General features: G+C 47.1%; 1 protein-coding gene and 1 long non-coding RNA gene across 2 annotated transcripts; one reads left to right on the forward strand and one right to left on the reverse strand.

The window, feature by feature from the left end:
* Window positions 1-14,986, reverse strand: LOC148654123 (uncharacterized). The gene is made up of 3 exons (XR_015924971.1): window positions 14,876-14,986; window positions 9,457-12,432; window positions 1-1,133 (listed from the first exon to the last, which is right to left on the reverse strand). It is a non-coding gene; the product is annotated as an uncharacterized LOC148654123 (long non-coding RNA).
* Window positions 14,226-26,936, forward strand: xpnpep2 (X-prolyl aminopeptidase (aminopeptidase P) 2, membrane-bound). The gene is made up of 21 exons (XM_088597402.1): window positions 14,226-14,556; window positions 15,526-15,605; window positions 16,296-16,406; window positions 16,893-16,956; window positions 17,101-17,205; window positions 18,014-18,100; window positions 18,650-18,793; window positions 19,167-19,268; window positions 20,657-20,738; window positions 21,267-21,471; window positions 21,566-21,655; window positions 21,961-22,070; window positions 22,297-22,374; window positions 22,624-22,695; window positions 23,074-23,134; window positions 23,277-23,346; window positions 23,858-23,962; window positions 24,683-24,742; window positions 25,253-25,329; window positions 25,850-25,939; window positions 26,608-26,936. Exons 1-21 carry the CDS (start codon window positions 14,511-14,513, stop codon window positions 26,806-26,808), a joined length of 2,040 nt encoding a protein of 679 aa, XP_088453528.1. The 5' UTR covers window positions 14,226-14,510; the 3' UTR covers window positions 26,809-26,936.
* Window positions 26,937-27,918: the final 982 nt, after the last annotated feature.

Here is a 27,918-nt window from a genome sequence, read left to right on the forward strand (position 1 = left end):
ACATTTTCTCTTTATTTCTTTCTCTCTTTTTTTTGCCTCTGGTTATTTTTATTTCCCACAAAGGAGCAGAAGAAGAAAATGTGATTGCAGTTTGTCCGTTAAAACTTTTTCAGAAAGATGAAGTCTTTTTATACGGTACGCTGGTCAAGCTTTTCCTGCTAATTGGATGGGAGCCTCTTTTGGACTGTGCTGTTTTTCACCCACAGAGCTCCGGCTTCTGCTACAGAAAAGTGTGGTTGAGTAACCAAGTGTATCTAGGCCGACCTTGAAAGTTTATGTGTGAGATGCCAGCCTATTCCAATTTTTTCCTATTCTATTGTTCCTTATTCCCAATCCGATTCTCAAACAGCCAAGGCCGAAGAGCACCGTGCATACGGTCACATACAGTATCTGGGTGTCTTATCTGCAGCATCTAATCATGCATGAGTCCATCCTCCTGCATTCCTTCCCTTTTGTTTTCCGATGGAAGGGAAAGCCATCAGCTCCCCTTCTGTTTGCCCAACTCCTCAGGAACGTCGTCTTGGCCTCACACCTGCTGCCCGGACCTTGGAGGATCCGTGAGTGCTGAAAAAGGAAGCCTCACTTGGAAAGTATTTGATAACTGAAAGCACTCAAGGCAGCAAGGAGTGCGTCTAGGAAATGGCCTGGAATGTCAACCTGGTCTTTACTTCCACATTCTTGCAGGCTGCCAAGATTCCTGCATTGTTTAAATCCTTCAGCAGTTCATCACTGATATTAAGCACCTGCAGACTTAATACACTCATTGTTTAATGGATGCTTTTGTTCCTCTTGTAATTGACATACAAGGCTGGAATTCCCAGGGTGCTTGTCAGAGGACGTGGAGCGGACGACTGTCCTGGGGTTGCAGACTGGCGTGTTGGTGCATTTCAGGGATCAGCTGAACGAGCCCTCTGGCACAATTCGCACATATTTCAATGGCCAAATCCATCTCGTCGCCCACCGGGAAGCAGCTGGCTTTCTGGAGTGCGAAACAGGGAAACCAGGCAGAAGGGAGCCTGCCGGGTCTGAGCTGCTCCTCGGCCGCGACCCTGGCAGGTACATCAAAGCAGCCAACCCGAGCGTGAGTCCCTGTTGCGAGCCAGTTCGACCTGTCCTTGTTTCCTGCTCCACACCTGGACCGAATCACAAGGGGAGAACAAGTTAAGAAACCATAACCAGAACTAAACGGGTTCGAAAAGTTGCTAGATCACAGTCCAGCTGCTTCTGTTTGGCTCACAGCCTGCCCCTTTTCTGGGCACAGTGCAAAAACTCTGCAGCACTTAAAAAGAGCCCTTTTGGGAAAGGAGAATATGTGTATTCCGAGATTTTTGGAAGACATAAGTCTATTTGTTTTGACAACACTTGTCGTAACACTACATATATTTTTGTCGAGAGGCATAGCAATATTTTAAGATTTTAACTTAACTCACATGATTAATAACACGTAAATGATCTGTTACATGATATAACATCATCAACAGACAAAAAGGCATGCCATTCCAGCCCCTTTAATAATCGCAGTAGAGATGTGTTTTTATCACAGTATCACACAAAGGCATTTACTGGAGCCCTTCTCTTTGGCAGGGCTGCAATGTGACTGTTCGCAAGACTCTTTTATTGTATTTCATGTTATATTTTATTGATTGTGTAGGTTTACTGGCTTTTACACTGGAGCATGGCAATTATCATACTGGGGTATCTTTTACACGAAGCGAGCGGTGTTGGATTACTGAATAGTAGAAATCTGCGATTTAAGCTCTACAGTAGTATGGATTATTACGTTTTTGGGGGTGTTGCTCTGCAGTGTTTAGGCAATCAGGGGCTTAGTCAGATCTACAAAACATTCTAACCTGCGTTGAATGAATTATGCGTCTTTTCAAAACTGGAACCGAACAGGAAAGGATCTCACAGTGAGGTTTCACACCATGTTTATACTGTAAGAACTATTGAACTATAGAACTATATAAGAACTATATTGAAACCCCTTGAAAACACAGGGGATGCTTTGGGAAAGAGTCCCAGAGGTGGTGGCTTGTGCTGTATACATGTCCGAGTTACGTTGTTGAATCTCTTGGTAAGAGAGGGATGGAGTGAAACGTTAAAATGTTTAACCCTGGCAATGCCACTGAGCACTGGGTGAACTGCTGAAGTGTGGGTCAGGGTTTATACCTTCAATTGAACTTCTTATGATGTTGAGTGAATCTTGCTTGTTTAATGATTTCACTCTTTTATATAAACCTCCCTGGGATTCAACCACATGGAATTCAGAAAGTGATCAGCAGATCAACAGACTGCGGTTCCAACGGTACAATATGCTGTATTTAATCTACCACGTCCCGGGTTAGGAATGCTCTAGCTGAGAATGAGAAGTGTGCTCATACAATTAGATGGTCCCGTGCTTTGCTTGCCTGTGAGATCATAACAAATACTACACTTTAGAGCAAAGCTACAATGGCACAAATCAATGTTAATGCTTTTTCATGGGTTTAGGGAACTGAAGCTCTAGTGGGGTTTAGGTGGCAGGGAAAGGTAAAGCATTGTTTAAACTACCCTCAAAAGTAGACCCTTTAAACTCCTTCCTCATGTTCCTGCTCCTGAGACTGATTTTCAGCATGCTCCCAGCACCACTGTCTTTGCTCCACAAAGCATCTTGTCTAAGCTCACCTGGTGTGACCCAGGCTGTCTGCACACAGTCACGCACCAGTTTGTTTTAAAGGCTGCTCTGGCGTCATTGCCCTTGACTTTACACGGTGCGCTTTGCATTTGACCGTTGAAGTTTATTGTCAATATTTAAGCGACAGGCTGTGCTCACATCATGTGTTAGAAAGTGAGATGGCACTGGAGGCAGGCTGCTGAAATGAGCCGAGCAATTTCCCGTGAAGAGCTGGACCCTTCCCTGGAGAAGGAGACCCCGAGGGGAGTGATGATCCAATTATCTCTTGCCTCCCGCCTCCCCGGAGAAAATCCCTCCAATGCAGTTTTCAGCCGCGGTTTGGAGCTGATCACAAACTGAGCCCTTGAAGCACATCTTTAACGCATTTGTGTTGAGTCACCATAATGTATGTAGCTTGAGATCCAGCAGCCATATCACTCTGCAACTCCGAACTGGGAAAAACTAAGGTTGCTGCTGGAAGAGGTGTTAGTGGGGCCAGCAGGGGGTGCTCACCCTTTGGTCCATGTGGGTCCTAATGCCCCAGTATAGTGACGGGGACACTATACTGTAAACAGGCACCGTCCTTCGGATGAGACGTAAAATCGAGGTCCTGACTCTCTGTGGTCATTAAAAATCCCAGGGCGTTTCTCGAAAAGAGTAGGGGTGTAACCCTGGTGTCCAGCCCAAATTTCCCATTGGCCCTTACCAATCATGGCCTCCTAATAATACCCCTCTATGAACAGGCTTCATTACTCTGCTCTCCTCCCCACTGAGAGCTGATGTGTGGGGAACATTCTGGCGCACTACTGCTGCTAATGCATCATCCAGGTGGGGCTGCACACTGGTGGTGGAGGGGATCCCCATTACCTGTAAAGCGCTTTGAGTGGAGTATCCAGAAAAGCGCTATATAAGGGTAAGCAATTATTATTATCATATTTTAAAAATAAAGCTGCGTGGTTCTGCAACAGTTCTCTTTGTTTATCCGATCAGAATGTATTTTGTTTTCATTTTTCTTTCCATTCAGCCCTTTCAAACTCTGAAGAGAAACTCCAAGCTGGCAAACTAGACTACAACTGCCTTTGTGAAGTACTGGTCCTCGCCTGACCATAATTAACCAACGAAAAACCTGAATGTCCGGCGGCGCAAACCGGCGATCGGTCATGCAGCTGAGCAGCTGAAGGGCTCGATCGTCTGTCGACACGCTGGCTTCTCTGCAAGCAACATAATCATCTGCTCATGCTCCATTAGCATTAACAACATCACCATTAACCCTGGGAGATCTCTGGGGGGGGGCAGCAGTACCTTTATCGCAGCGGAGTAGGAAGAAAAACATGCTCTTGATCTCCTGTTTTGACAGCATTGTCAATAACACTGGAAACCGTTAAACCGCTGTTGCTTTATTATCTCACTCTGCTTTTATAAATGCAATGGCTGTGCGCCGTTTCATCGGGAGTGAAGCATTAGCAGCACATCCCTATAAGTGAATGCATGGCTGTGGGGTGGAGGAGAGCAACCGGCAAATGGCCGCTTTAAACGCAGTAAAACACTTTAACCACCTTAAATGTTAGCTGATGGGATGCTGAAAGGTGATAGCCTGAGAATAAGAGGTGGCAGAGATAAAATGATCTAAAAATAACCCAGTTACCAGAGCACTGAAAGAAAAGCTTTCCAAGGGTCACCGATTACAGACTGGCTGCAGGATTGAAATGTGAGGGGTTATATGGGTGCCAGCCTGTGCTATTTCTCTCTGTGTGTAACGTCACCTACACCAGCTTCCAAAGAACAAAGTGAGCACATTCGCATGAGAGAGTCTCATCAGTGAGCCATTTGTTAAATTTAAAAGAACTCTAAAATCAATCCAATTACTCCATAACCTTGACTTCTAAAATGCATTTCTCTTGGCAATTGAGTGCATTGAGTCTAAACATGCTGTGTTACCATGGAATGAATTCAAAGCCTTGGAGAGTTCAAACCATGTTCCCTACAGGTACTTTGCTTTATATATCTACAGTACATTTTGACATTTGTTTTTGCTGTGTTATATTGTTTTTTTCCCAGGGAGCTGGAAGTATCTGATTTTCAGCGGGGAGGAGAGGGGGTGTATTTTCACCTAGTGTGAGAAGCAGAACTCTCCGGACGGCCTGGAAAAAAATGGAAGAAAACCAGTGCCGTTGGGTCTGTTTTGTGCTGAGGACCAGCACCCACAGAGGACTGGACTGACACCGCCCAGCTCCATACCTTCACGACTGTTCGAAGAGGACTGGGGGGCCATCTCCTGTGCCTCCTCTTGGATCGACCCGTGACAGAGCCCGTCCAGGCCAGAGCTCAGGGAGGCTGGGTGGAGAATTCACAGCAAAAGGACGACTGACTGACAGCCTGACGCTCTACAGCTCAGCCAATTCCATTGTGTGGGGGCTCCGCCGGGTCACGGCACCCTGGGGTGTACCTCTTGAAGGATGTCAGAAGCAAAATGACTTCCTTGCCTTTTCTTTAAGCTCTGTCTATTAGCAACAGCTCAAGGCCCTTGTTCCAAAAAGGTGAGGAGTTCAGATAAGGCTGTGTGGAAATCCCTTCCCAAGCCCATTGTAGTCTCTGAATGCAAAGAGAGCAGCTTTGAACAGGCAGGCTGACATACAGAAAAAGCTGTTGAATGTTTTAAGTCACTAACTGTCTTCTTTCTGTGAAAGAAGGATTGTTTCTCACATTACACATTTTTGTTATGCATTTTTTATTCATTATGGTCTCACAAGATTTACTGTTAGGCTCGGAATTCATCAGCTTCGATACTCCGGGTGTGTTCAGAGAATTTAATGCTTAGCTTTCAGACATCGGGCCCCCACCAAAACTCAAGGGTCCCATTCACTGTAGAGTAGTGCTCTATTGTCTTCGGCACAAGCGGACACGTGCATTTGTGTGTGAACAGTTGGCCAGTAACTGGGACCTGGGACTGCTGTCAAATTCCTTAGCCAGGAGTAACATCCTATTCTGCTAATTAGGAAAAATTCCACCAGCTGATTATTCATGGACAATAATAGCTGTACCTAGACAAACAGACGGACAGACACGCGCGCTTGAAGAGACAGGATGCTACTGAAGGCTGGAGGTGAAAAACAAAGCAAATGAGCCACAAACCAAGGAAACTGCATTCTGGGATAGGAAACAAAACTGTGGGGACTGAAGTGTGGCTTGTCCCTGAAGCCAGCGTGCACTTGGGCCTCTCCTTCCTGTCCGTGTTTTCCTGTTTGCTGCTTCTCTCAGCTGTTTGGATGTTTTCTTTCCCCTCCAAAGTCAATATCCTGCCGCAGCGCCTCGGATGTGTGCTGGGGTTCGCTGCTCTTGTCCTGTGCACCGGATGTCATTAACTGCCCAGAATATCGACCCCAGGAAGGTCCGCAGCCGCGCATTGTTTTGGCACTGGGATGGCTTGGCTGGGGCTATTTCAGGAGCTCCGCACTCTGCTGGGTCTGGGCGCTGGAAGGGTGACGAAGTCCACTCTTCCACCCGGCAGCTTGCTCCAGAACACGAGTCCTGAAACAAGTCTCGGAGGACAGGAGGAAGAATCGATCCATTTCCTGCACCTGCTGTCTCCCTGATCTCACAGTACTGATGCCTTAGTTGTTCGTGAAAAGTATTTGTAATTTTAGTTGTTTTGTTGAGCTCATTTATTCTACAGGACATCTAGTAAAAACAGTGAACAATGCCTTGCATGTGAGCAGCACTTTTCTTCACAAAGGATCCCAAATGGCTCTGCGTGTGGGAGAGAGTGCCCACTTCACTCCCCAGTGATGCACAGCAGCCCCCTGCGCCGCAGATCGGGGTGACAGAGAAATCACTTCACCGGCTGAATTAAGGGAGGACGCCACAGAGGCCAGACAGTGAAAACTTACAGTGGAATGTAGCCCAGACGCCAGCGCTAACAACCTTACTCCAGTGCAGTGGGATATTCAATGACAAATTAAACATGACACCAGTTGAACATGTTATAAGAGAACAGCAGCTCAGACAGCAGTGTCTCCAGTCCCCGTACAGGGGCATTGGTTCGGACATGCTGGGAATTGCACAACCTTCTAGTCTCCTAACCCCACTTAAACCAACAACTGTCCACCCCCAGCCTGGTCCAGCCTTAGACCCTTTTGAACAGAAAAAAATCTGAAAACACAAAGAATTGTGTAGAGTGCCAAGACACAACGCTCCAGTTTGGGCTCGGCCCGTTGTGGTCTTTATGGACCGTGAACAGTGTGCAGTTCTCTGCAGGTCCATCCCCAGTGTTGTTATACTTCACCTGAAAATCAGCCTGCGCCCCACACAGCATCCCTGCATCCAGAGATCACAGAGCCAGTGCTAGATTTTGGCCAGATTCCTGGTGACCCCTGACCCCTGAGCCCTCCCTGTGGAGAGCCAAAAGTAAACTGTGGCCCCCACAGCTTGAGCCCGCTGGGCGATCCCGTATTTATCGGATTTTATACTTGGGATGGAGCTCGGAATGGGATGCCGGCTTCTTAATCCCAGCCAACCTAAACATGTCCTCAAGACCCCCCCCACCCCCCCCGCCAGCAGCTTCTCCTGTCACCCATGGCCGGTCTTTCATCTCCTCCCAAGAACAACTTCTGAAGATAAAGGAGGGGAAAGAGGAGCTTCTGCTCCGAGTCTTGAGAGGAAGCAGCCGGATTCTATCCACCAGTAGTGGGAGGGAGAGACGGTGTTTCTGAGCAGCCGCTTGGCAGGTACTGTATTTCTAGCAGACACTCACAGGCACAATAGAGTACTGATGCCTGTATGGACAGTGTAGTTCAGGCATGTGACAATGGAGGACAGACAGAGCAGCAGGTGAGTAATCACACAGCCCCGCAGGGACCCTTCCACTCCATAAGGAACAGAGGATTCCCTGCGTTACCCTATCCAACTCCTGGCAGCACTGCAACTGAAATTGCAGCACTGCACAATTGAAATTAAATTCAAATTCAAATTAAGACTAGAAGCCACAAAGCTGTGGCTTCCACCCTGTTCTTCACAGAGAACAGGCGATCACTATAGGAGCCACACAAGGTCTCAGTAACATCCCATCTTGAATTCCAAGGAACTCCAGGAAAGCTTTTTTTTTTTAAAGCTCAGTATGGCCAGAACCCATCGTTGAACTTCCAGATCCAGATACAAACAATAAATGAAATATGTGTGTAGTTTGCATTCATGAGAACATCCCTGCTTGTGCCATTTTGCTTTTCAATCAAACCACAGTTTGGTTCCTCACACCACATGTGCACATTAATTGTATGCAATGTATTTAAAGCTCACGAGTTTCATACATATATATTTTTTATTTTTGTGATTCTCTGCCCTATTCCTTTAGTTTTCTACATGTGCATAGAAAGTGCAGCTGTATAAATTACCGGCAGCACACTCAGCTGTTTGGAAAGTGGCCCTGTCCATCACTCTGAAGGCAAAGGTACTCTCCTGATAAGTGTGCACCGTGTTCTGCATGGAAGGTTTTGCTCATTATTCTGCAGTCTGTTAACTGCGTTATCTGCCGAGTCTCTGCCTGCACTCTGTTGGCCTCCTGGATCGCACCAGTGCCCCTTGCAGTTCAGCCACTGAGCACAGTGACACAAAGTCTGGCCTGTCCTTGTCACATGCGGTGCTGTGCTGCAGGCCTGTGGGAACCACACTGGGCTAGCTGCACGACGAAGAAAGAAAGAAACGTTTTTGTTCTGTGCTGGTTCTTGCAGCCTCTCCGTCTGGGGTCTGTGCTCTGCATCTGAGCGCCACATCAACACAAAAGGGGATTGAACATAGACTTAAACATATCATTGTCCAGTTTGATATTTAGTCTGTTGGAAACGTGTTCCTTTTCAGAAAGGAGGATGTAACTGTCTTGTTATTACAAGTCTGAGGTGGAGCTGGGGATATATATATATATTTTGCTTTGCTAGACTATTTTTTTTAAAACATCCTGTGAGATTCGGCCCTCTACAAGTGTGAAGCCCAAAGGATGTTCTCAACCTGAGACCAGGGTTAGCTGAATTGTTGCTGAAATAAGTTATTTCAGGTTTATTAGCTTGGATTGTCTTTGAAGAGGTTCATTCAAAACAGACGGCTCTGAGAATAACAAAGCTACCAGATTTCCTTTGTCCATCAACCACCACAATAGGACTGGCAAGGCTTGGGCTTTGCTGGCAACTGGGAACAATGAAACCCCCAAACTTTCTGTACAGACCCTCCTTACTCACCGCTGTGTTTTCAAAACTCAGGACGGTTCAGGAAAATCTGGGCAGACTAAAACATTTTCATTGTTCAATATCTTTAGAATAATCTTATTTAATCTTATCATACAGTATATATTGCAAACATTATGTTCATCATGGGCCACTGATTCCCACCCCTGTCTTGGAGGAACACTGGTCCTTCTGGATCTTGCTCTGAGTTTTTAATCCCAGACTCATCGATTTCAGTTTTCTATTTGGGGCACATGTGAAAATTCGCTTTTAGGTCTTAAAGGATTTAGATAGTGGTTATCAACCCCCTACCAATCTGTGATTTTCAGAACCGCCCTCATTCAAGTGAAATGGAACTAACTGGACATCAGCAGAAGAAAAAACCTCTCATACAGGGAGTGTAACACAGCGTCATTCTCACCAGCATCATCAGCTGACCGACCAGTGAGAGTAGTTTAGCCAGTAAGTAATAAAAAGTGCCCTGGAAGCTGGGCATTTTTGACACTCGCGATTAACCAAAGAAACAAGGTAAACAACAGTTTAAACAGACAGATCGTCTAAGTTATCAGTAAGCAGAGGAGATGTAGAGCTCACCTGGAGTCAAAACCAGCAGACAGAGCACTCCAACAGGACCAGGGCTGGGGAGCACTGATCTAGAAGTGCAAAAGACTGGTGGACCATGTGAGTTTACTGGAGTATCTGGAGTCCAAGTTAGCAGTTCTGTTGGAAAGCTCACTGGAGGAGGGAAAAGGCAAGGCACTGCTGTTAGGGTAAGTTGTTTAATCATTGGTTAGGGTATAGTTTTTCTTTAAGGATTAATGTTAAGTTAGTGTCATTGCTGAGACAGAGATGGGGTTAAATCTTGGACTGTAGAAGAAATTTGTTTCAGGGATGATCCACAGACCGAGCACCTTGTGTCGTCGCTCCAGAGCCACAGCCTGACAGCAGAGGATTCTGGGTCCTGAGTGGAAACCAGGCTGCAGCGGCTCCCTAGTCCACCTACCTCGCCATCCCTCTCCCCCTGCAGTCCCACTGCGCTCACAGAGTCTCTGTCTCCGCGGCCTTCACCCCTCCCGGTCGGGGGAAAGCGACATCAAAGCAGCAAAGTCATCCATCAGCCGGGAGAGTGACAGCTGCCGGCCCCCAGGCTCGCTGCAGTCTGTTTTGTCTTTCCTGTGTCCCACGTGTGGGAGTCCAGGCCTTTCTTGTGGCTGAGGGCTGGGAGTTTCCTCATTCAGAGCTTCACTCAGAATGATAAGGAGCCGCTCTTCTTGCGAGGTCACGCTAGCTTTTCAAGTTATCTGTCTCGTGCATCTCCTATCAGGGGTGAAGTCACTGATGCGGGTAATAGGCGAGCTGCGTGGCTTTGAAAATAAAACACTCCAGCTTCTGTGATCGTGATCGCTGAAGGAGAAGCTGCGGCTCGGAGAGCATCTGAGCAGCAGCCCTGAACCGTTGAGCAGGAAAACACTGTAATACAGGATTAACAGCTCAACACATCAGCAGGGAGAGCTGGATGGGAGGACTCATTTAAGAGCTATTACTTCCTTAAAAAAGTAAATGGACATATTCTTTGGTCATAATGGTTTAATGTAAGACATGAGGTCTCAGAGAGGATGTGCTTGCCTATTTGGATAGCACAGCTAGGAAAGCGCACTGGTCCGGACCTCAGAGGTTGTCACCGTGCTGGAAAGAAGGATCAAGCAAATACAACTGCTTCAGGGGGTTCTGAACTGCTGCATGATGGGACTGGTTTCACCAGGAGGAACATCTCGTTACAGGTTTGGATGAAGAGGAGGAGTTGCCCCAAAGGTCACCCAGAATCCTGCAAGCAAATCTTCGTTACATCAGTTATATAAATATTTCTTTTGCATGTGCAAAGTAACTGCACAAATTGCAGGCAGAATGAAATCCATCTTCACTGTCTGCCAGCTACAGTATCTCAGACCAATCTCCTCTCAGGTCTGTGGGCTGTAGCCCTCTGAGAGCTCGCTGCTTTAGAAATCAAAGAGTGAGAATAGTCCTTAATGATGCATTTGCAGTGGGAAAGAAATAAGATGAGAATCTGACTGGCCTATCATCTTATCAGCACACAAAACAATAATGCCTTCAAGATGTTTGATTACAAGGTATACAATGCAGCTCATACTGCAAATGGGGGAAAATGTTCCCTTCCACTTTGGTATGATCAGATTTGAGTTCTGGTGCATTTTGTAGAATTGCGTTTCTCTGTGGCAGTCAAATACGTTACCGAACCACAGAAAAGGAAATGATCTCAAATACATTAACTTAAATGGCTTTAGCACTTGGTCAGGAGAACAACAGAACACAGCCCTGCCAATGGGACTCCTAGATCTAATCCAAGAGAAATTATTTGACCTGCCATGAGATTCTGGAGGCCCTACATTGGTGCTGAAAGAAAAACGTTCAGCTCTGTAAAATACTGTGTTTATTCTTTGATAGCCTACTGACCCGGAATCGCACAGCACATTAAATTACGTGACTCTGGTCGCTCAGTTCTCAGCGATAGGGTTCCTATTGTCACTGTTGTTTTACAGCCTGCCTGCATTAGGCCAAGTATGCTTTGGACTTCAAAGCCAGGAATTCACAATCACGTCCCCATGGAAAGTTAAGAGCTGCTGCGCCCCATTGCTGTTGTTCTGTCTGTGATTTACAGGCTGTCACAATGCAGGCTGAGCTGGTTTCTGTGTGCGCTGTGGCTGTGTGTCTCCAGCACACGTGAAGCATGCCCTGCTCATCGCTGGGAGGACGAAGGCTGTAGGTGCAGAAAAGAGGACAAATCCCACGATCACAGCTAACGACCCGAATGGGCTCCACAGGAATTAGGGGATGTGCTTCCTGTGCTTGTCTGTGCAGGGATTGTGAGAAACACAGGCCGTGGAACATCGTGAGGTGAAGCAGTGCCATGCATAATACATTCGGGCCGAGGCCTTTTTGGCTATTTTGGGAGCGCACTGCTCATGATTTCGAAAACATGACTGGGAGCTGATTCTCTGTGAGTGTTGATTGCCCTGCCCATCTGGGCATGCGGGGATTGTTAGAAATACTTCTCATGTCGATTCCTGAAGTCCCACTCCTCTCTTTTTTTCCGTGCATGCCTCCTGCCTCCTGCTCACGCAGGCTGGGGGGACTCCTGGCGACTTTCTCTGCTCCGCTCGATCGATACCCATATACAACCCCGAGCCAGGCTGTGCTGTGCTGCTCCTGGATGCCGTGTGTCTGATTGGCCTCGGATCCAGGTGCTCCCAGCAGACTGCTCCGTCCACTCCGCCGCGCTGTCTCCAGCTCTGCACGCTGTTGCTGTTGCCACGGCTACCATGTATTAATATCTATCCATAACTTTCAGCTCAGATCTCTTCAGCACCAAACGCCTGATGAATCCTGCGAAACAGAGACTCTAGGACGACGGATCCAGTGTTACCTATAGCCCCTGTGCTGTATATGATGAACTGCACGATTTCTCTTCTTCCCCACCCTGTGCTGGGGCACCATGTGCAACCTCAGGCTGGATCACGTTTCCTTCTCCTTTTCCATGTTTGTGCCTCTCAGCTGAAGAAAAAAAACAAAGCTTTAAAAAAAAAACCCAAAGGGAGCGTTGCTTTGAATGCTCGCTGTTGGCTTTAAGCGAGTTATCGCAATCAAACAGCGCCCCCTGCTGTCCATGCGGGACATACACCTTCCCATCCATTTTTCCTGCGTGCAATTACAGTACTTAATTAAACCCGCTGACCCTCAGTGCTCAGGCCGAAATGAAAGCAGATTTTCTTCTTTGCGGGGATTGTTATGCCAGAACATGAGCACGAAATTCGTGACACCCGATTTCCATATTTCACGAAGGTACCGTGCTAAAATCGATATAAATGCAATGTATCGGTTTTTATTTCAAGTAAATATTTTTTATGACGCTTATTATAATAACTGGCTGATAGAAGTGTAATATTTTATCAGACATCATAAAATTGTATCCGACTGGTTTCCTAATACATGCATTCAGGAGTTCTAGACAGATGCGAGTGAAATATCCTGTGCTCCCTTCTGTGGAGCAAGCGCCCCCTCTTGTGGTAAGTGTGTGAAATGCAGACGCGCTGGCGGCGGGCTCTTGGAGGTGCAGTTGGGCGCCACCACAGCACACCGGAGAAGGAAAGTGCACAACTTTCCCCTGGTAAACTGCAATAATTGTAAATACTTGTTTTTACGGTTGTCCGCTGTAGTTACACCGCTCAGACCTAACAGAAGCACTGACTGGAAAGATAGATAGATGGAGTTTTCTTTTAAGAGGAAGCTGAATATTGTCCTCTAGAAACGCCACGAACTACTTAACTGGGCTGGTTTTTAAACAATTTACTACAGACTCGGTCTCCCCAGAGGCTAAAGTACGTTCATGGCCGTATAACACGATAACATTTATGACTTAATTGTGCTGTAAAAGTGGTTTTATGTTGTTCCGTCATTCTGCAGTGACAGAGCCGCAGTGTTCGGGCTCAGAAGTACACAATACACAATAGTACACAATAGATGTATGCTCCATGGCAAAGCGAAACAATGCAACCTAAAATGATACGAAATGGAATACAGCACGGGCCTGGACTGTAATTTGTCCTCCTAATTCAGAATCAGAAGTAACCAGCAAACATGAATATGTGCAACAAGTTATTTAAAAAAATAAAGAATGCATAAATTGAGAGATTCATTGCGGAGTCGCACAATTAATATCTTTTCTGTCCAACATCAGAGTGGTTGTTTTTATTTTAGTATTGTAACGCTTACGGCCGACAGGTACTGTGTAAGAGCCGGCGTACGATAGCAGGTGACGTCACCGCCCTTCTCAGAGAGATCTCTCTTTGGCTCACCGGGCTGGGTCTCTGTCGAGTGACGCGGGAGTCCCGGGTTCGAGCCCCCGACGGTGGGGGGCCGACCTTATGCGGCAAGGGTATTCATAAAACTGAAACCACAGTTTCATGACATTACGATCTAACTGAGGCTGTTGTGCATTTTAGCAGATTACCCCATGCTGTACTGACTCTTGACAATAAGAGATTCACAGGCTTCCTAAAATGTAGAAAATGGACTGCCCCCTCTGCTGCCTGCTTTGAACATGCTCCTCAAAAGCAGCCTTGGACATTCACTGCTTTAGTAAGAAGGCTAGTCTCCCCCAAGGACATATTGCTTCCAGGGGTGGTTTCCTGCAGCTGAAGCCCTCGTTGTTTCACTCTTCTGGCTGCACTTTTTACAGCGCTGAGCCAATAGGGAAGCCAGAGGGAGAGCTCGCACCGACGCAGGAAGGGAGTAAGAAAATGCTGAAGGAAAGGGAACAGCAGGTGAACCATAGCTAGAGAACCTTGGGACTGCACGTGCAGAATTCATTTTCAGCACGCAACGCAAGTTCAAAGTCAAACAGCTTGCTGTTAAAAGAAGGGCAGTTTGTATCACTTAAGTGTGTAAGGACGCAGCATGAAGCCAGCCCATATCCTGGAAAGGTCCTCCCCCTCCACATTCTATCCACATGATTGCTACACGAGAGTGGCCCTATCTGCAGGCAAGCTGGAGAGTCCCAGAGCCTGCTGCACGGCAGACTACACTACACGCACCCAGCTGTGGCCCTGCTGTGAAGAGGCCGGACTCGTGTGATGGCTCCATGTTTTGGGATCCTGTTCTTGGCTTTCGCCCTAGGAGGTAGAGTTTCAATTTACTTTTCTTCCTCGTGCTATTACGGTTTGCGTTAGTCTTGCTGTTGAGTCTCCTGAGTTTGGGCTGCAGTATTGCCAGGCAGCTGCCTGGTCCCTTCAGTCACATGCAGCCTGGACAGCACCGCTGTGTGTAATGGTGCGATGTTTTCGTCGTGGATCACTGATGTGTGCGCATTTGTTTCACACTGAATCAGATGGACAGAAACTACTTCAGACCAGCTTATTTTTCTGGCAGCAATGTTACTTCTGGGCTTTATTGGAATGTTTTGAGTGGACGTAGTTAGATTGGGCAGAATCAAGGTTACCTGGGAAGTTGAGCATGTTCTTCACTCCTGTGAGCAGTTCCGAGCCTGTGAAACTCTTCAGCGCTGCGGGTCATGGCAGGTGACCTCCTGTCCTTCGTCCTGTATCAGGAAGGATGAACCTGGGTGTGGAATTGGAGTGCATAGGCTGGTCTCTTAGAGCTGACTTAATAAAATGGCTTTTATTCTATATGAAGAGGAAATGTTTCAGTTCCATGTAGGAAAGAAAAGACAGGAACTCTGGAGTCCTACTTTAACTCAACTCACTTTGCAAATGATGTTTACACAGGCATTTGGATAATCAATTACAATTGTATTGATTTATTATCATTATTATTATTATTATTATTATTATTATTATTATTATTATTACTGCTCCACTGTGCCAGATCTACAGCTACAGTACATTTCTCATGTCCTTATATACACCAGCCCTTAACTGACAGTAGAAAATGGCTGCAACCTGGGACAAGCCGCAGCTGGCCTGTCACTGTGACACGGCCTCTCTGTCACCTAGCTCCGTATCGGTGCACACACCTTGATAAGGCCAGCGGACCAGGTGTGGCGGGGAGCTTCCGGTCAGGAAGCTGCAGGCGCTCAGGAGTGGAGCACTTTTTCACTGTGTCCTCCTCCATGTGTTTGTGCCGTCGCAGGGCTGCTGCAGGACGCCGGCGGGGCTGCCCAGCCTGGCGTGGGACAAACCAGCGCAAGGAACTGCTCAGCGACGCCTCCGGTACGACCGCAGCCATCTCTGGGCCGTCACTTCTCCAACTGCAGTGTCCGCAGAAAACTACAGGCTAAACAGAGCGAGTTTGACGGCATTGTGTCACCTGGGAAGACAAACAGTGAGAAAGGAGTGCTGTCAGAGGGCCTCTGTATGAAAGCCCCAGTGGCGTAGTGTTATATCCCTTGGCCACAGCTCTTTAGCCCAGCTCCCTGAGGACTGAGTGTTTGGACAGAGTCTCAGGGAGGCCGGCTTGGTCTGGGCAAGGATATGTCCAGAACAGGAGAGGGAGAGAGAATAAATCAACTCCTACACCTCAGACGTCCAGGAAGGAGAACAGTCTCCTTATTCACAGAGAGGCTAAGAGAGAGTGTCTTCTGAGTCTGTTATTTATCCCCAAACACCAGTGTGAAACTGGCACATTCCTGTGATTAGAATCCACCTTCAGCACACAGTTCATCACACCTTATTAAATATGACCGTGAGTATAGAGGCAGTGTTATTAAACCATACGGAGGTAAAAGATTGAAAAGCATCCTGAGGCCCCTGAAGAGTGGCACTGAAGGGGTGTCTTGAATCAGTGAGAAAGTGACAGCTTGACCACAGCAGCGCAGGGAACAGCGATAAGACAACGCGAGTCAAGAGTGCTGGGCACTTAGCAAAGCTCTCCTGCCTGATCCATCTCTCTTTGTGTTGCAGTATCTTCCTCCCACTGCAGTCAACACCTCGCTTAGGCTCCAGGCTCTGAGGAAGGAGATGGAGCCCCTAAACATCCGCGCCTACATCATTCCGGCCACCGATGCCCACCTGGTACAGCTGCAGACCGCTCTCACTGCAGTTCCCTGGAGAGCACAGCGCCCTCTGCTGGGTTACCAGTATTCCTCTCTTATGGAATTACATTTTCTCCACATTTACCAAATATTCTAAAGCTCATGATACCAGAACACAATAAGAGAAGCAGTTCTGATCACTTTATCACTACTTTCAAAGGCTTTGTTGTAGAAAAAGCTACAGTTGCCTTATTTATGCATTTATTTACTGTATTACTGACTTCTGTCAGTAAAGTAACTCTTCTGATGATGTCCAGAGAATGTCTATTCTTTCCATGAAAAAAAATGTTTCATATAAACATTTGGGTCTACAGGGGTGAAGCAGGTTTAAACCACCTGCAGCCGATAGAAAGAATGCAGGACCAATTGAAATCAGCCCCACGCCCCCTTCCCGTTGCTCACAGGCCAGTGAGAGCGGCCTTGTCATGCAAAACAAGTCACCCGTGTGTCTCTGTCCCCCTCCCAGAGCGAGTACATTGCAGAGCGAGACGCCGGGCATACCTGGATCTCGGGGTTCAGCGGCTCCGCAGGTAATCTGCCCCGATCTGCTCGCTCGACTGGACCGCTTTCTCAGCGGCGCGAGACTGCGCCGCCCAGCAGCTCGTCTTTCGAAATCCTCAAACGTCCGTTTCCCAACAAGCAGGAGGTGAAGAGCAGGTGCTGTCTCTCCCCAGGCACGGCGGTGGTGACGCAGGGGAAGGCGGTTCTGTGGACCGACAGCCGGTACTGGACCCAGGCCGAGCGCCAGATGGACTGTAACTGGGAGCTGGTCAGGGCCTGTGAGTGGAGCTGGACACATGCAGAGATGAGGGGCCAGGCTCAGACCGCCCTGTCCCAGTGTGCAGAGCTGGTGGCCACTCTGCACCAGACAAGCAGCTGTAACTCCATGAAGTATTCATGCAGGGGGCTGCGTAATTCAGTGGTTTTAGTGTTTTCATTTGCAGATTTTTCTTGCATTTAAGCTCTTTTACCCATGAAAGTAGCTTGAGCATTCAGGCTTTGATTAAAAAAGGCTTATAGATCAGTTGTAATTCAGCAGATTGGGATGTTCCAAGGCACTGAATGTCTCACACACACATGGTCAGAATCAAGGTGTCTTGTGGACCATTGAGAGGGCACTCACTCACAGTGTCCTTTTCCTTTAAATTGTAACAAACTTGTCACGATCTGAAGCTATTTAAAACACAGGACCATGCATAAAAACACATGCGCTCACATGAACCAGGCCTTCCTGTCTCCTCGGTGTATGAGCTATGAGGACTGAAGATATTCAGAACCTACGAGACCCGGTGACGTGTGTGTGAATCAGGCACACACTTCTCACCCAGTCTCACATCTCTGATGTCTGAATAACCATGTCGCAGATGTGCACTATCACCTTTACAAAAACAGACCGGCAGGGCGAAGGCAAACTGGTAGCTGTAAAGGGCCACTTTCCTTGTAAAACCAGACCCTTCTTAGTAGATAACATTGTAGTGAAGGTAAAAACGAATCTGTTTGTAAAAGGTTCTGTGGTGGCATTTGATTCTTGGTCTTGCACTGCTGCTCTGCTGCTTGAGCCCTGCCCGCTGTGCTGGTGTCTTTCAGCTTACATCGACAGCATTGCAGACTGGCTGATCCAAGAGCTTGCCCAGGGGGAGCAGGTCGGGTTCGACCCCTTTCTCTTCTCCATAGGTGAGGAGGAGCAGGCCGAACATCAGAAGTGCTGAGGGGTTGGCCAAGCTAATGATGGGCTTGGCAGGAGTGAGTGAAAGCTCGTGGCCTGGAAAGTCTTGAAGATTGGTGGACCACATTCCAGCAGAACATGGACACTAAACCATACATTCTAACCAGTGCTTTCAAGATCTCTCTCGTTCCTCAACTGCGTCTTGTCTGCAGTCGTTTTATTTGTTTCTTCCCTTATGCGGAAAAACTAATCTTCCTGCCAAAAAGCTGAACAAATACATTTTCGCTGAACTGCTGTTTCTGAAATTGCAAACATTTAATCTTAGCAGCACCTGCGATTTTTAGGATTTGATCTCTCAAACAATGCTTGACTATGTTTTGATGTCTTTGATATGTCTCTAAAGGCAAATACAAGAATGATAGAAATATTGCTTTTTTAAGTGGAAAAAAAAACAGAATCACCCTTTTTAAGTAAGAAAAATGCTACAATTAACATTTGTGCCTTTTTTCTTCTTCTAAGAATTTTTATTTTTCATTTGCTGGCTCTCTGCTCCTTAGACACATGGAAGGCTTACAGCAGGAAGCTGGACCCAGCCAATCGCGTTTTGAAGTCCCTGCCCTATAACTTGATTGACAAGGTGTGGAAGGACCGCCCTGCTGCCCCTTCAGAGCCAATCACAAAGCTGCCTGACAGCATCACAGGTGTGTCTGACTCTTTGAAGTGTTTTCCTTATCTGAAGGGAGACAAAACAGGCCACAGATAAAGGCAATCCATTTTTCCTTGAATGGCATCATTACTGCAGCAATAAAAATGTTTCATTCCATTTTTAAGGATATTGTCACAGCAGGTTATCATGTCCTTATGGGGCAGAGAAGGGAGGGCAGCAGCACAGCTTGAGAGTAATAGAGGGTTATTTCCCCTTCAGGACTTCTTTCTGGGTAATCACAATCAGAGCAGATGTGGAAAACCATAAAGTTAATAGTGATTGCGAGCCTGAGGTATTTATTGTTTTTTAAATATATCTTTATCAATGTTTATCCCCTTTCTGTCATGCTCTGCTTCTCCCGGTGGCAGAGAGGACCTGGCAGATGAAGGTGGAAGAGATCCGACAGCAGATGAGGAAGAACCCCTACAAGCCCACCGCGGTCCTGCTCACTGCGCTGGATGAGACTGCCTGTAAGGTCTTTCGCTGCGCTGGGCCTGGTGACAGCTGACCGTGGCAAGTTGGCACGGCGCTCTGTCCCTTTCAGCAGGAGTTCCACAAATATATCATGCATGCAAGGTTTTTTTTTCACAATACAGTATGATAATGCAACTGTAGTATCACATGTATTATGAGGTCCAAAAAAGTAATAATAATAATAATAATAATAATTGCTTACACTTATATAGCGCTTTTCTGGACACTCCACTCAAAGCGCTTTACAGGTAATGGGAACTCCTCTCCACCACCACCAGTGTGCAGCCCCACCTGGATGATGCGACGGCAGCCATAGTGCGCCAGAACGCTCCCCACACATCAGCTCTCAGTGGGGAGGAGAGCAGAGTAATGTAGCCAATTCATAGATGGGGATTATTAGGAGGCCATGATTGGTAAGGGCCAATGGGGAATTTGGCCAGGACGCCGGGGTTACACCCCTACTCTTTTCGAGAAACGCCCCGGGATTTTTAATGACCACAGAGAGTCAGGACCTCGGTTTTACGTCTCATCCGAAGGACGGCGCCTGTTTACAGTATAGTGTCCCCGTCACTATACTGGGGCATTAGGACCCACATGGACCACAGGGTGAGCACCCCCTGCTGGCCCCACTAACACCTCTTCCAGCAGCAACCTTAGTGTTTCCCAGGAGGTCTCCCATCCAGGTACTGACCAGGCTCACAAGTATCACAAGTATTTATGTGATATTAAATCTGAATGACTGAAAGCACTGCCAACCCATCAATGGGAACCCATTGACCAGAGGAAATGGAGGGCACGAGTCTTTCTCTTTTATTTCTTTCTTTTAAACAAAAATCAGAATCGCCCACAATCTCCCCCCATATTCGAACGGCCAAGTCTGTCATGCTTGACTCACAACAGTAAACCCTGCCGCCGCACACGGGGAGATTAGAGAATGAGGAAGCGCCGGCAGACTCCTCTGACCTGCCCCCTTCCAGCCACGGCCTCAGGAACAGCTGCATGTGGGAGGAGGGGGACGTCTGTCAGCAACAGCACTGTAAGCCTGTAAGAGCCCGGGTGGGTACTGGGCGTGCTGCATCACTGAGAGCTTAGAGAACCCCACCAGAGCAATCCCACCCTCACCTCGGCCGCGCTCAGCTGACTGTGCTGCACCCCGCAGGGAATCCCGGTCACAGCCGGCTAGTGACGTGACCCAGGCTCGAACCCCAGCGAGTGCCTTTGCCAGCTAAGCAAGGGAGGTTGTAGCACACTGTCTTGGGATATTTGATCAGCCACGTGGAGCTGCTGAGGGGCTACTGGAGTTGTAACTGAAGGATGGGGGTGCTGCTGCCAAACCCTGAAGCCTTCCGGGGAGACACTGATACCTTTCTCTTGTACATTTCAGGGCTCTTCAATCTGAGAGGGAAAGACATCCCCTACAACCCCTTCTTCTACTCGTACACGTTGCTGGCCCTCGACCGGATCTGGTGAGATGCCGGTCGCTGAGGAGGTGGCCCAGAGAGGACCTGAGTCTCCACGTGTCCCAGGCCTGGGGCCACAGCCATATGCCCTAGAGATCACTGCTTGGGGCAGTTGCTGGGGAACAGGATGAGCCTGGGCACTCTGTAGTCACAGTACGGCCCAGGAGCACTCCCAGGGCTGGAGCTGCATTCATTTCACTGTGCCCTAGCCAAGACAAATCAAGACCAGCACTTCTAAAAGGGGTAGAAAATAACATCAGATCAAGCTTTTTTGAATGAGTGCAATTAAAATATTCTTTCTTCATGTGGCTTTTTTTTGCGGTTCTCCTTTAGATCGAGTATTTTTTCATTAGGTTGGTAAGAAGTTTCTTGCTGCGCCAGGCCCGATGCTTGGGGAGGGAAATCCAGATCGTTCTGGTTAAGACATGCGCACAGCCCTCACACTGAGACATGAGGGCGTACGGAAGAGATGAGGGGTGACGTTCTGGGCAAGTCGTCCTAATGGAATGTTTCTTTTTCTTCTACACTGAACAGGCTTTTCTTACACCCAGGTCGCGTGACCAAAGAGATTGAGGAATATCTGGATGCGGGCTGTCAAAGTGCGAACTGCACTCAGATACTGTCCTACGAAGATGTACGGGCAAATATTGTGAACTATGTTAACGTGACCATCGGCGTGAGAGTTTGGATTGGAACAGAATACACGAACTATGCTTTGTATGAGCTGATTACCCCAGAGGTAAATGATCTGTTGCGCTGCTATCATCATCATCACCACCATCATCGTTGTCGTCATCCTCATCACCCTGCTTTGTGCCTTGATGCTCTTACAGGAGAAGATCCTGACCAGTGCCTACTCTCCTGTCCTCATCACTAAATCAGTGAAGGACGCCACCGAGCAGAGAGCCCTGAGGAAAGCTCATGTAGGTATACAAGGCAACTAACGCTGACAGTTCTTCACGGTGGGGGAGAATTAACTGAGCCTTTGAAATCAGTGTGTCTACCTTTCCTCCTGTTCCCACTTTCATTTTGCTTTCATTTATTTTCTCATCTCCCGCTGGAAAGGATTTTATGGCCAGAAAATAAATCGATTAGGATTAAATCCACCAGCTGGGTTGGCCTGGGCTGAGCTGTAGGCCCAGGGGGTGTCTTGCTGTCTGCCGCCCTGCGGGTCCTGGCACTCTGAGCACGGTGCGCTGAGAGGGGACCCGTCTGTGCTGCTCCACAGGTGAGGGATGCAGTGGCCCTGATCCAGCTGCTCGTGTGGCTGGAGGAGAGCGTGCCCGCGGGGAAGGAGACCGAGCTGTCCGCCGCCCGCTATGTGGAAGAAAAGCGCCGGTGAGACGCGATCGCTCGCTCGGGTGCGCGCACGTGAACTCGGTAACAGCTGTAGGAGCTGTAGGGGCCCTCGGTGTGAAAAACTGCATAGAGCGCACCCCTCCTGTGCTGTGTGTGAGCCAGGGGCTCAGCTGATTAGCAATAGAGAATTCCAAATTAGCTGGAACAGAAAAGAAATAGCAATGGTGCCACTGTTTTTAAGAAACATTGATACTTTTTTTTTCAGTATGCAGTCTAACTGTGTAGGACCCAGCTTTGCAACCATATCTGCCAGCGGACCAAATGCTGCTCTGGCTCATTACAGGTACTGAACGTTCTGCATTTCTGCAATCACAATACTGTGAGTAGGATCCTCCAAGTACGAGCACTCCCAGGCAGTAGCAGTTCTGGTGTTATGATATCAGAACAATAGATGGTTCTCTCTTTCTGCAGATATGAGTTTGTCAAAATGCTTTTCCTTTGTTTATTTTTCAAATGTGTTTCCTCCGTTCACTTCCCTGTGCGAAGATGTGTTTCTCAGTTATTGACTGTTATCTTCGGTTGTGTCTGGCAGCCCCAGCAACGAGACCAACAGGAACCTGCGTGTTGATGAGATGTATCTCATTGACTCTGGAGGCCAGTACCTGTAAGTGCTGAAGTACACAGAAAACACCATCTGCCTGCTTGACGGGCCATTGTTTTGTTGTTACTCTTTGCAGAAAAATTTCTATCTAATGCCCACGAACCCAGGAGAATCACCTTTCCCTTTCTGCTTGGCAAGTCTGTGTCAGATGGTCACCGTTGTTCCTTTAGCCCAGTTTCTGCTTCCTGTGTCTTCTGATCTTGCTCAGCCTGTTCAGTTTGAAGTTTCCGAGCAGACCTGAGGACTGTGCACATTCTGCACACTGTGTCTGTCTGCTTCGCTCGGAAGAGCAGCCAGGTCAGTTTTCTTTATAACATCGTTGTAGCTCGGGTTTACTTTTACATTTATCCATCCTTTTATTTTTTCATCCTTTCATCCTAGGGATGGGACCACTGACATCACCCGCACAGTGCACTGGGGCACGCCCACAGACTTCCAAAAGGTGAGGGTGACAGAGTCAGAAGGAAGCCTGTACTTCCGTGGGCACTGTAACACAGAGCCTTTACTCCACAACACAACGGCAAACAATTGATCCACTTTGTCCGCAAAGTCACACCAAACTCTTCTCTGTTTCTGAAACGCAGGAGGCATTCACCAGAGTGCTGATGGGAAATATCGATCTATCAAGACTTGTCTTCCCAGCTGGGACTAGAGGCAGGTTTCTTACCAGTTAAATAAGACACTGTTTCTTAACAGCTTAGTAGCCCAGAGAGTGGTGCAGAGAAGTACAGAACTGAACGTATGCTTCTGAGCAACAAACTGTTGAAGAGAAAGTGTTCAATCCTTATAGATTTCTTATTTATGTGTTCACCTTATACACAAAACACAAACAATATACACATGACTGGAAAAGACAGACTGTTATCAGGAAGCACAGAAGTAAAGTATACATTTTGTACTTAGTCTTCTTTACTATATTTTATATTGTGTACGATTTTGTAACTTAAACCTTGTGTACGTCAAAAAAAAGACATTTTTCTATAAAACACATAGCATGTTTTCAGTTCGGTATGTACTTTATACATATTGCTAGAAACTGTATATATACTGTATGTTTGGGAAATGATGACAAAATAAATCCTGTGATCATTATATACCATGAAATCAAAGCACGAGACCCGGAAATGATCTGCATCGCTGAGCCCCGTGTGTTTCTCTGTGCCAGGTATTAACATCGAGATGCTGGCACGGAGGGCACTGTGGGACGTGGGTCTGAATTATGGCCATGGAACAGGTCATGGCATCGGAAACTACTTCAGCGTCCATGAATGTAAGAGCGCTCGGTCGGGACGGCAGCATTCCATTCCCACCAGGAGCTCCCCCTTCCTGTTCTGAGACGAGAGTGATCACAGCCCTGGTGAGGATCTCTCTGTGTTCTCCAGGGGAGCCCAGCTCCGCTCCTCCCGCAGGGTTTATACTGTCCGGGAGAGGCTTCCACTTGTCCAGATAAGCAGTTAACGAGTTCATTTGGGTCAAAGAAAATGAGAAAACTTCTGTCCTTCGGGGACTGGGGTTCTGCTGCCCTGCTCTGTACAGATCTGACAGGGACTCAGGAGTCTGAGTGCACATTTAAAGGCATAGACCAAAACTTTTTTTACAAGCTTTTTTCTGCCTGTCATACTACTTTTATAAAAGAGCAAGTAATAGGTTTATTCCATGCTGAAAAAAAGAAGAAAGAGAACACAACGTTTCGGCCGTGGAGCCTTCTTCAGGTGTGAGAGAGACACACACCTGAAGAAGGCTCCACGGCCGAAACGTTGTGTTCTCTTTCTTCTTTTTTTCAGCATGGAATAAACCTATTACTTGTTCCTTTGCAGCCTACGCATGCTGACGCAGCTACCCACCTGAACTACAACTACCTTTATAAAATATAGCTTTTATGGTCTTTATGCCTATAATTTACTTTAAAGTTACATTCAGAACCCTTAAAGCTTTATCTTTGGCAAATGTCCTTATCGTGCACTGATCCCCTTGTGATCTCTCCTCACAGGGCCTGTAGGCTTTCAGTCCAATAACGTTCCATTCGAAAAGGGAATGTTCACCTCTATAGGTAAGACATGCGCTATCCTCTACAACCCTGATCCTGAAGACTCTTTCTAGAGCGACTCAGACAAGCCAGCCACACTATGACAGTTCAGCACCACCAGACCACCTTTATGATCACTGTCCACCTTTCACCAAGAATGATGTGTCTTAGAATGGAAGGTCGTTTTAGGAATTGATAACCAAATAGCTTTTTTTTCTCCCTGACACTGTCATGACACATGCAGAGTTACTTTTCAGAAATGTTCAGCCTGCTGCTGCTAGCTTGACAAAAATCCCATGCTGAGTGGCAGAGTCTGAAGAAGCAGAATAATGTGTTTGCAAACAAAGAGCACGGTAGTGAGCATTGTTTCACTGCTGCTTCATGCCATCAGAATACTTTGTGCAACGAAATGATCTTGTTTCATTGAACCACACAGCGTAAACATTTGTCACAAATTGTCTTCTGATTATTCTGACATGTTAGGACCCTTGGAGCACAGGGCAGACCTGTATTAACCCTTGTCTGTTTTCCTAGAGCCTGGGTATTACCAAGACAATGAGTTTGGCATAAGAATAGAAGATGTTGCTGTTGCAGTAGAAGCAGAAACAAAAGTAAGGTTTTAATTCCAAAATACTTGCCTGATTTTTGTCATAGAGGTGTCCATCAATATGTATCTGTATCAGAATGTTCTCAATCGGGCAGATGACATACAAAAATTGGGATATTCTTTAAAATCAGGTCAGTCCAAAGCCCACTTCCAATACTAAATCCTTAAGACATAAAATTCCACATGTGCAAGACATGAAGTAACACATTTTCTTGTGTACCTCATAACATTTCTGTTCTGCAAGACAGCTCGCGATGTGGAGTATAGCTTAATCATACATCATGAGCGAAATCTGACAAGACCATTTGCCAAGGATCGTTTGGAAGGGAAGGAGGAGACGGGAGATTAGAGACAAGGGAGACAATCTGTAGTGTTCCAGCAGTGCTTCCAAGAGCTTTCATTGCAAGAGAAATTCAGTACAGGATATCGGAATGTCAGGACAGATTCTCTTGCTCGTTCCCTTCATTGTTCCCTGTGTCATTTAACAGTGACTCACTGCAGTCTTCTGTGTGTTTTTGCCGCAGTTTGGCTGGTCTTACCTGACATTTGAAACGGTGTCGCTGGTCCCGTATGACAGGAAGCTGATAGACGCCTCCCTCCTGAGCAGAGAACAGGTGAAGGCCCTGACCCGGGCAATGACATTTCCTTTCTATACCTGCTTGTTTCGTTTCGAAAATACAAAATGGCCTAAGGTGCTGCTGAAGGGTGCACGTGTGGAGATTTTCCTCCAAAACCCCCTCGGAAGCACACTACGGTAACTATCTTCACGGTTCCGTTGATCTTATCTCAACCCGGGGGATTTTCATGCAAAGCCAGCAACTACTCGGGTAAAAGAATCTGACATGTGGCTCCGTCTAGAGCACGCAGCTTCTGAAAGGCAGCAGCAATGAGTGGCATAATCACATCGTTCACATGCTGCTTAAAAAGCTTTAACGGATCGTGTGGAAATAGAAATTGGCGACTGTAGCTGGCACCAATGTCATCAGAGCTCTGGCTTCATGTTGCCAAGCACCAGGGATAAGTCTTCTCCCTGAAGATCCTGGTCCGTTTAAGCTTTGAATTCAATGTTTTGCATAATGTGTTTTACACAATGCCCACAACTCCTTGTGTCACACCCAGGCGTTAAGAAACAATGACCAGTATAACCTACTGTATACCCATACAGTATACACAGGAGAGGGGAAGGAGGTGAGATTAGGATCTGACCTTCCTTGTGTGACCCACGAGAAGCACGGGCAGACGCCACGCGGCGGTAATGAGCACCACGCGTCCTGTGTCGCAGGTGGACTGGCTGGACAGGTACTACCGCCAGATCCGCAAGGAGCTGGTGCCGGAACTGGAGCAGCAGGGCCTGAGGAAGGAGCGGGACTGGCTGATGAGACACACCGAGCCCTTCACCCCCGCCGGGGCTGGCCTGGCGCTCCCCTCCCTCGCGCTGGTCGGCGCAGCCCTGTCCGCTCTGTCTCTGGGGCACCTGCTGTGACCTCACACCGCTGCGGAGTCTCCACACCAGGAATGAACACTGGGAGCACTGGACACTCTCGTCTTGGCTTTTGGTTAATGATTTCTGTCAAACTGGATGCCTTCAATTAAATCCTGCTTATCTCTGAACTTAGTTGAACTTGCTCTTTCTAATTTCTAATATAGAAAAAAGGGTTCGAATGACGTCGTTATATGTCCCTGTGAAGACAGTTCGTTTTAAGGGAACACATGTGCTGACTGTCTCTTTTTGTTTTGCTTGTGATTTTCTGATGAAGCACTATTGCTGTCATTAACATACCTTATTCAACCTGCTCAAGGCAAGAGTTCAAACCAGAACAGCAGAACAGAATGACTGAAATTCTGTAATGATGCCATGAAAAGCATCTGACTAGATCTCCACCAGAAGCCAGCACAATACTGAAATACTTCTGTATTCATATTAATATCTGTGGTTGTCATGGTTTCTATGATAATAGTGAAGCGTGCATAGGAGATTCACAGGAAATGAAATATCGGCAGGATGTGACTACAGCCCTGCTACCTCTTTTCATACAAGTACAGCTCAGTCCTCTTTGTCTGAGTGCTTCTGTTTTTAATAATACTGCCTTTACAGTGAATTACCTCAGTATTTATTTTACGTTTAGATGACAAATACTGCATATTATACAGTATATACTGTATACAATCCTCTCTCTTAAAATTCATGGTATTACAGGTTTGTTCTTGTACTGTTTTTCGATCATATTCCCCACAGCCATCTCCATTGTTTCTAACCTTATTGTGCTGAAAGTTGGGTTTCTTGAAGCATTTAGAATAACACTACAGAAAATGGAAATTGACATGTCTGTGACTATCCCTCTGCCCTTTACAGATGTATTAATACAGCTTGGAGTCCCTGACAGAGGGATGGGCAGTCATGGCACTGACATCAGCAATGAGCTAAGTGAGAAGAGAGTTCGGAACCACTCTGAAATCTTCGGACTGTGTGGCAGCGGTTGATGGCATGAATACACAGAGACACACAAGCCAAGCCACCCCTGCAGTTTTAGGAGATCAATCTGTTGCACCATACACTTGCACTGGGCAGCTGTAATGGCTGGAGCAGAGTGAA

The sequence above is a fragment of the Lepisosteus platostomus genome, chromosome 10 (assembly GCF_059453375.1).
Source record: "Lepisosteus platostomus isolate fLepPlt1 chromosome 10, fLepPlt1.hap1, whole genome shotgun sequence".
NCBI classification, from domain to species: domain Eukaryota; kingdom Metazoa; phylum Chordata; class Actinopteri; order Semionotiformes; family Lepisosteidae; genus Lepisosteus; species Lepisosteus platostomus.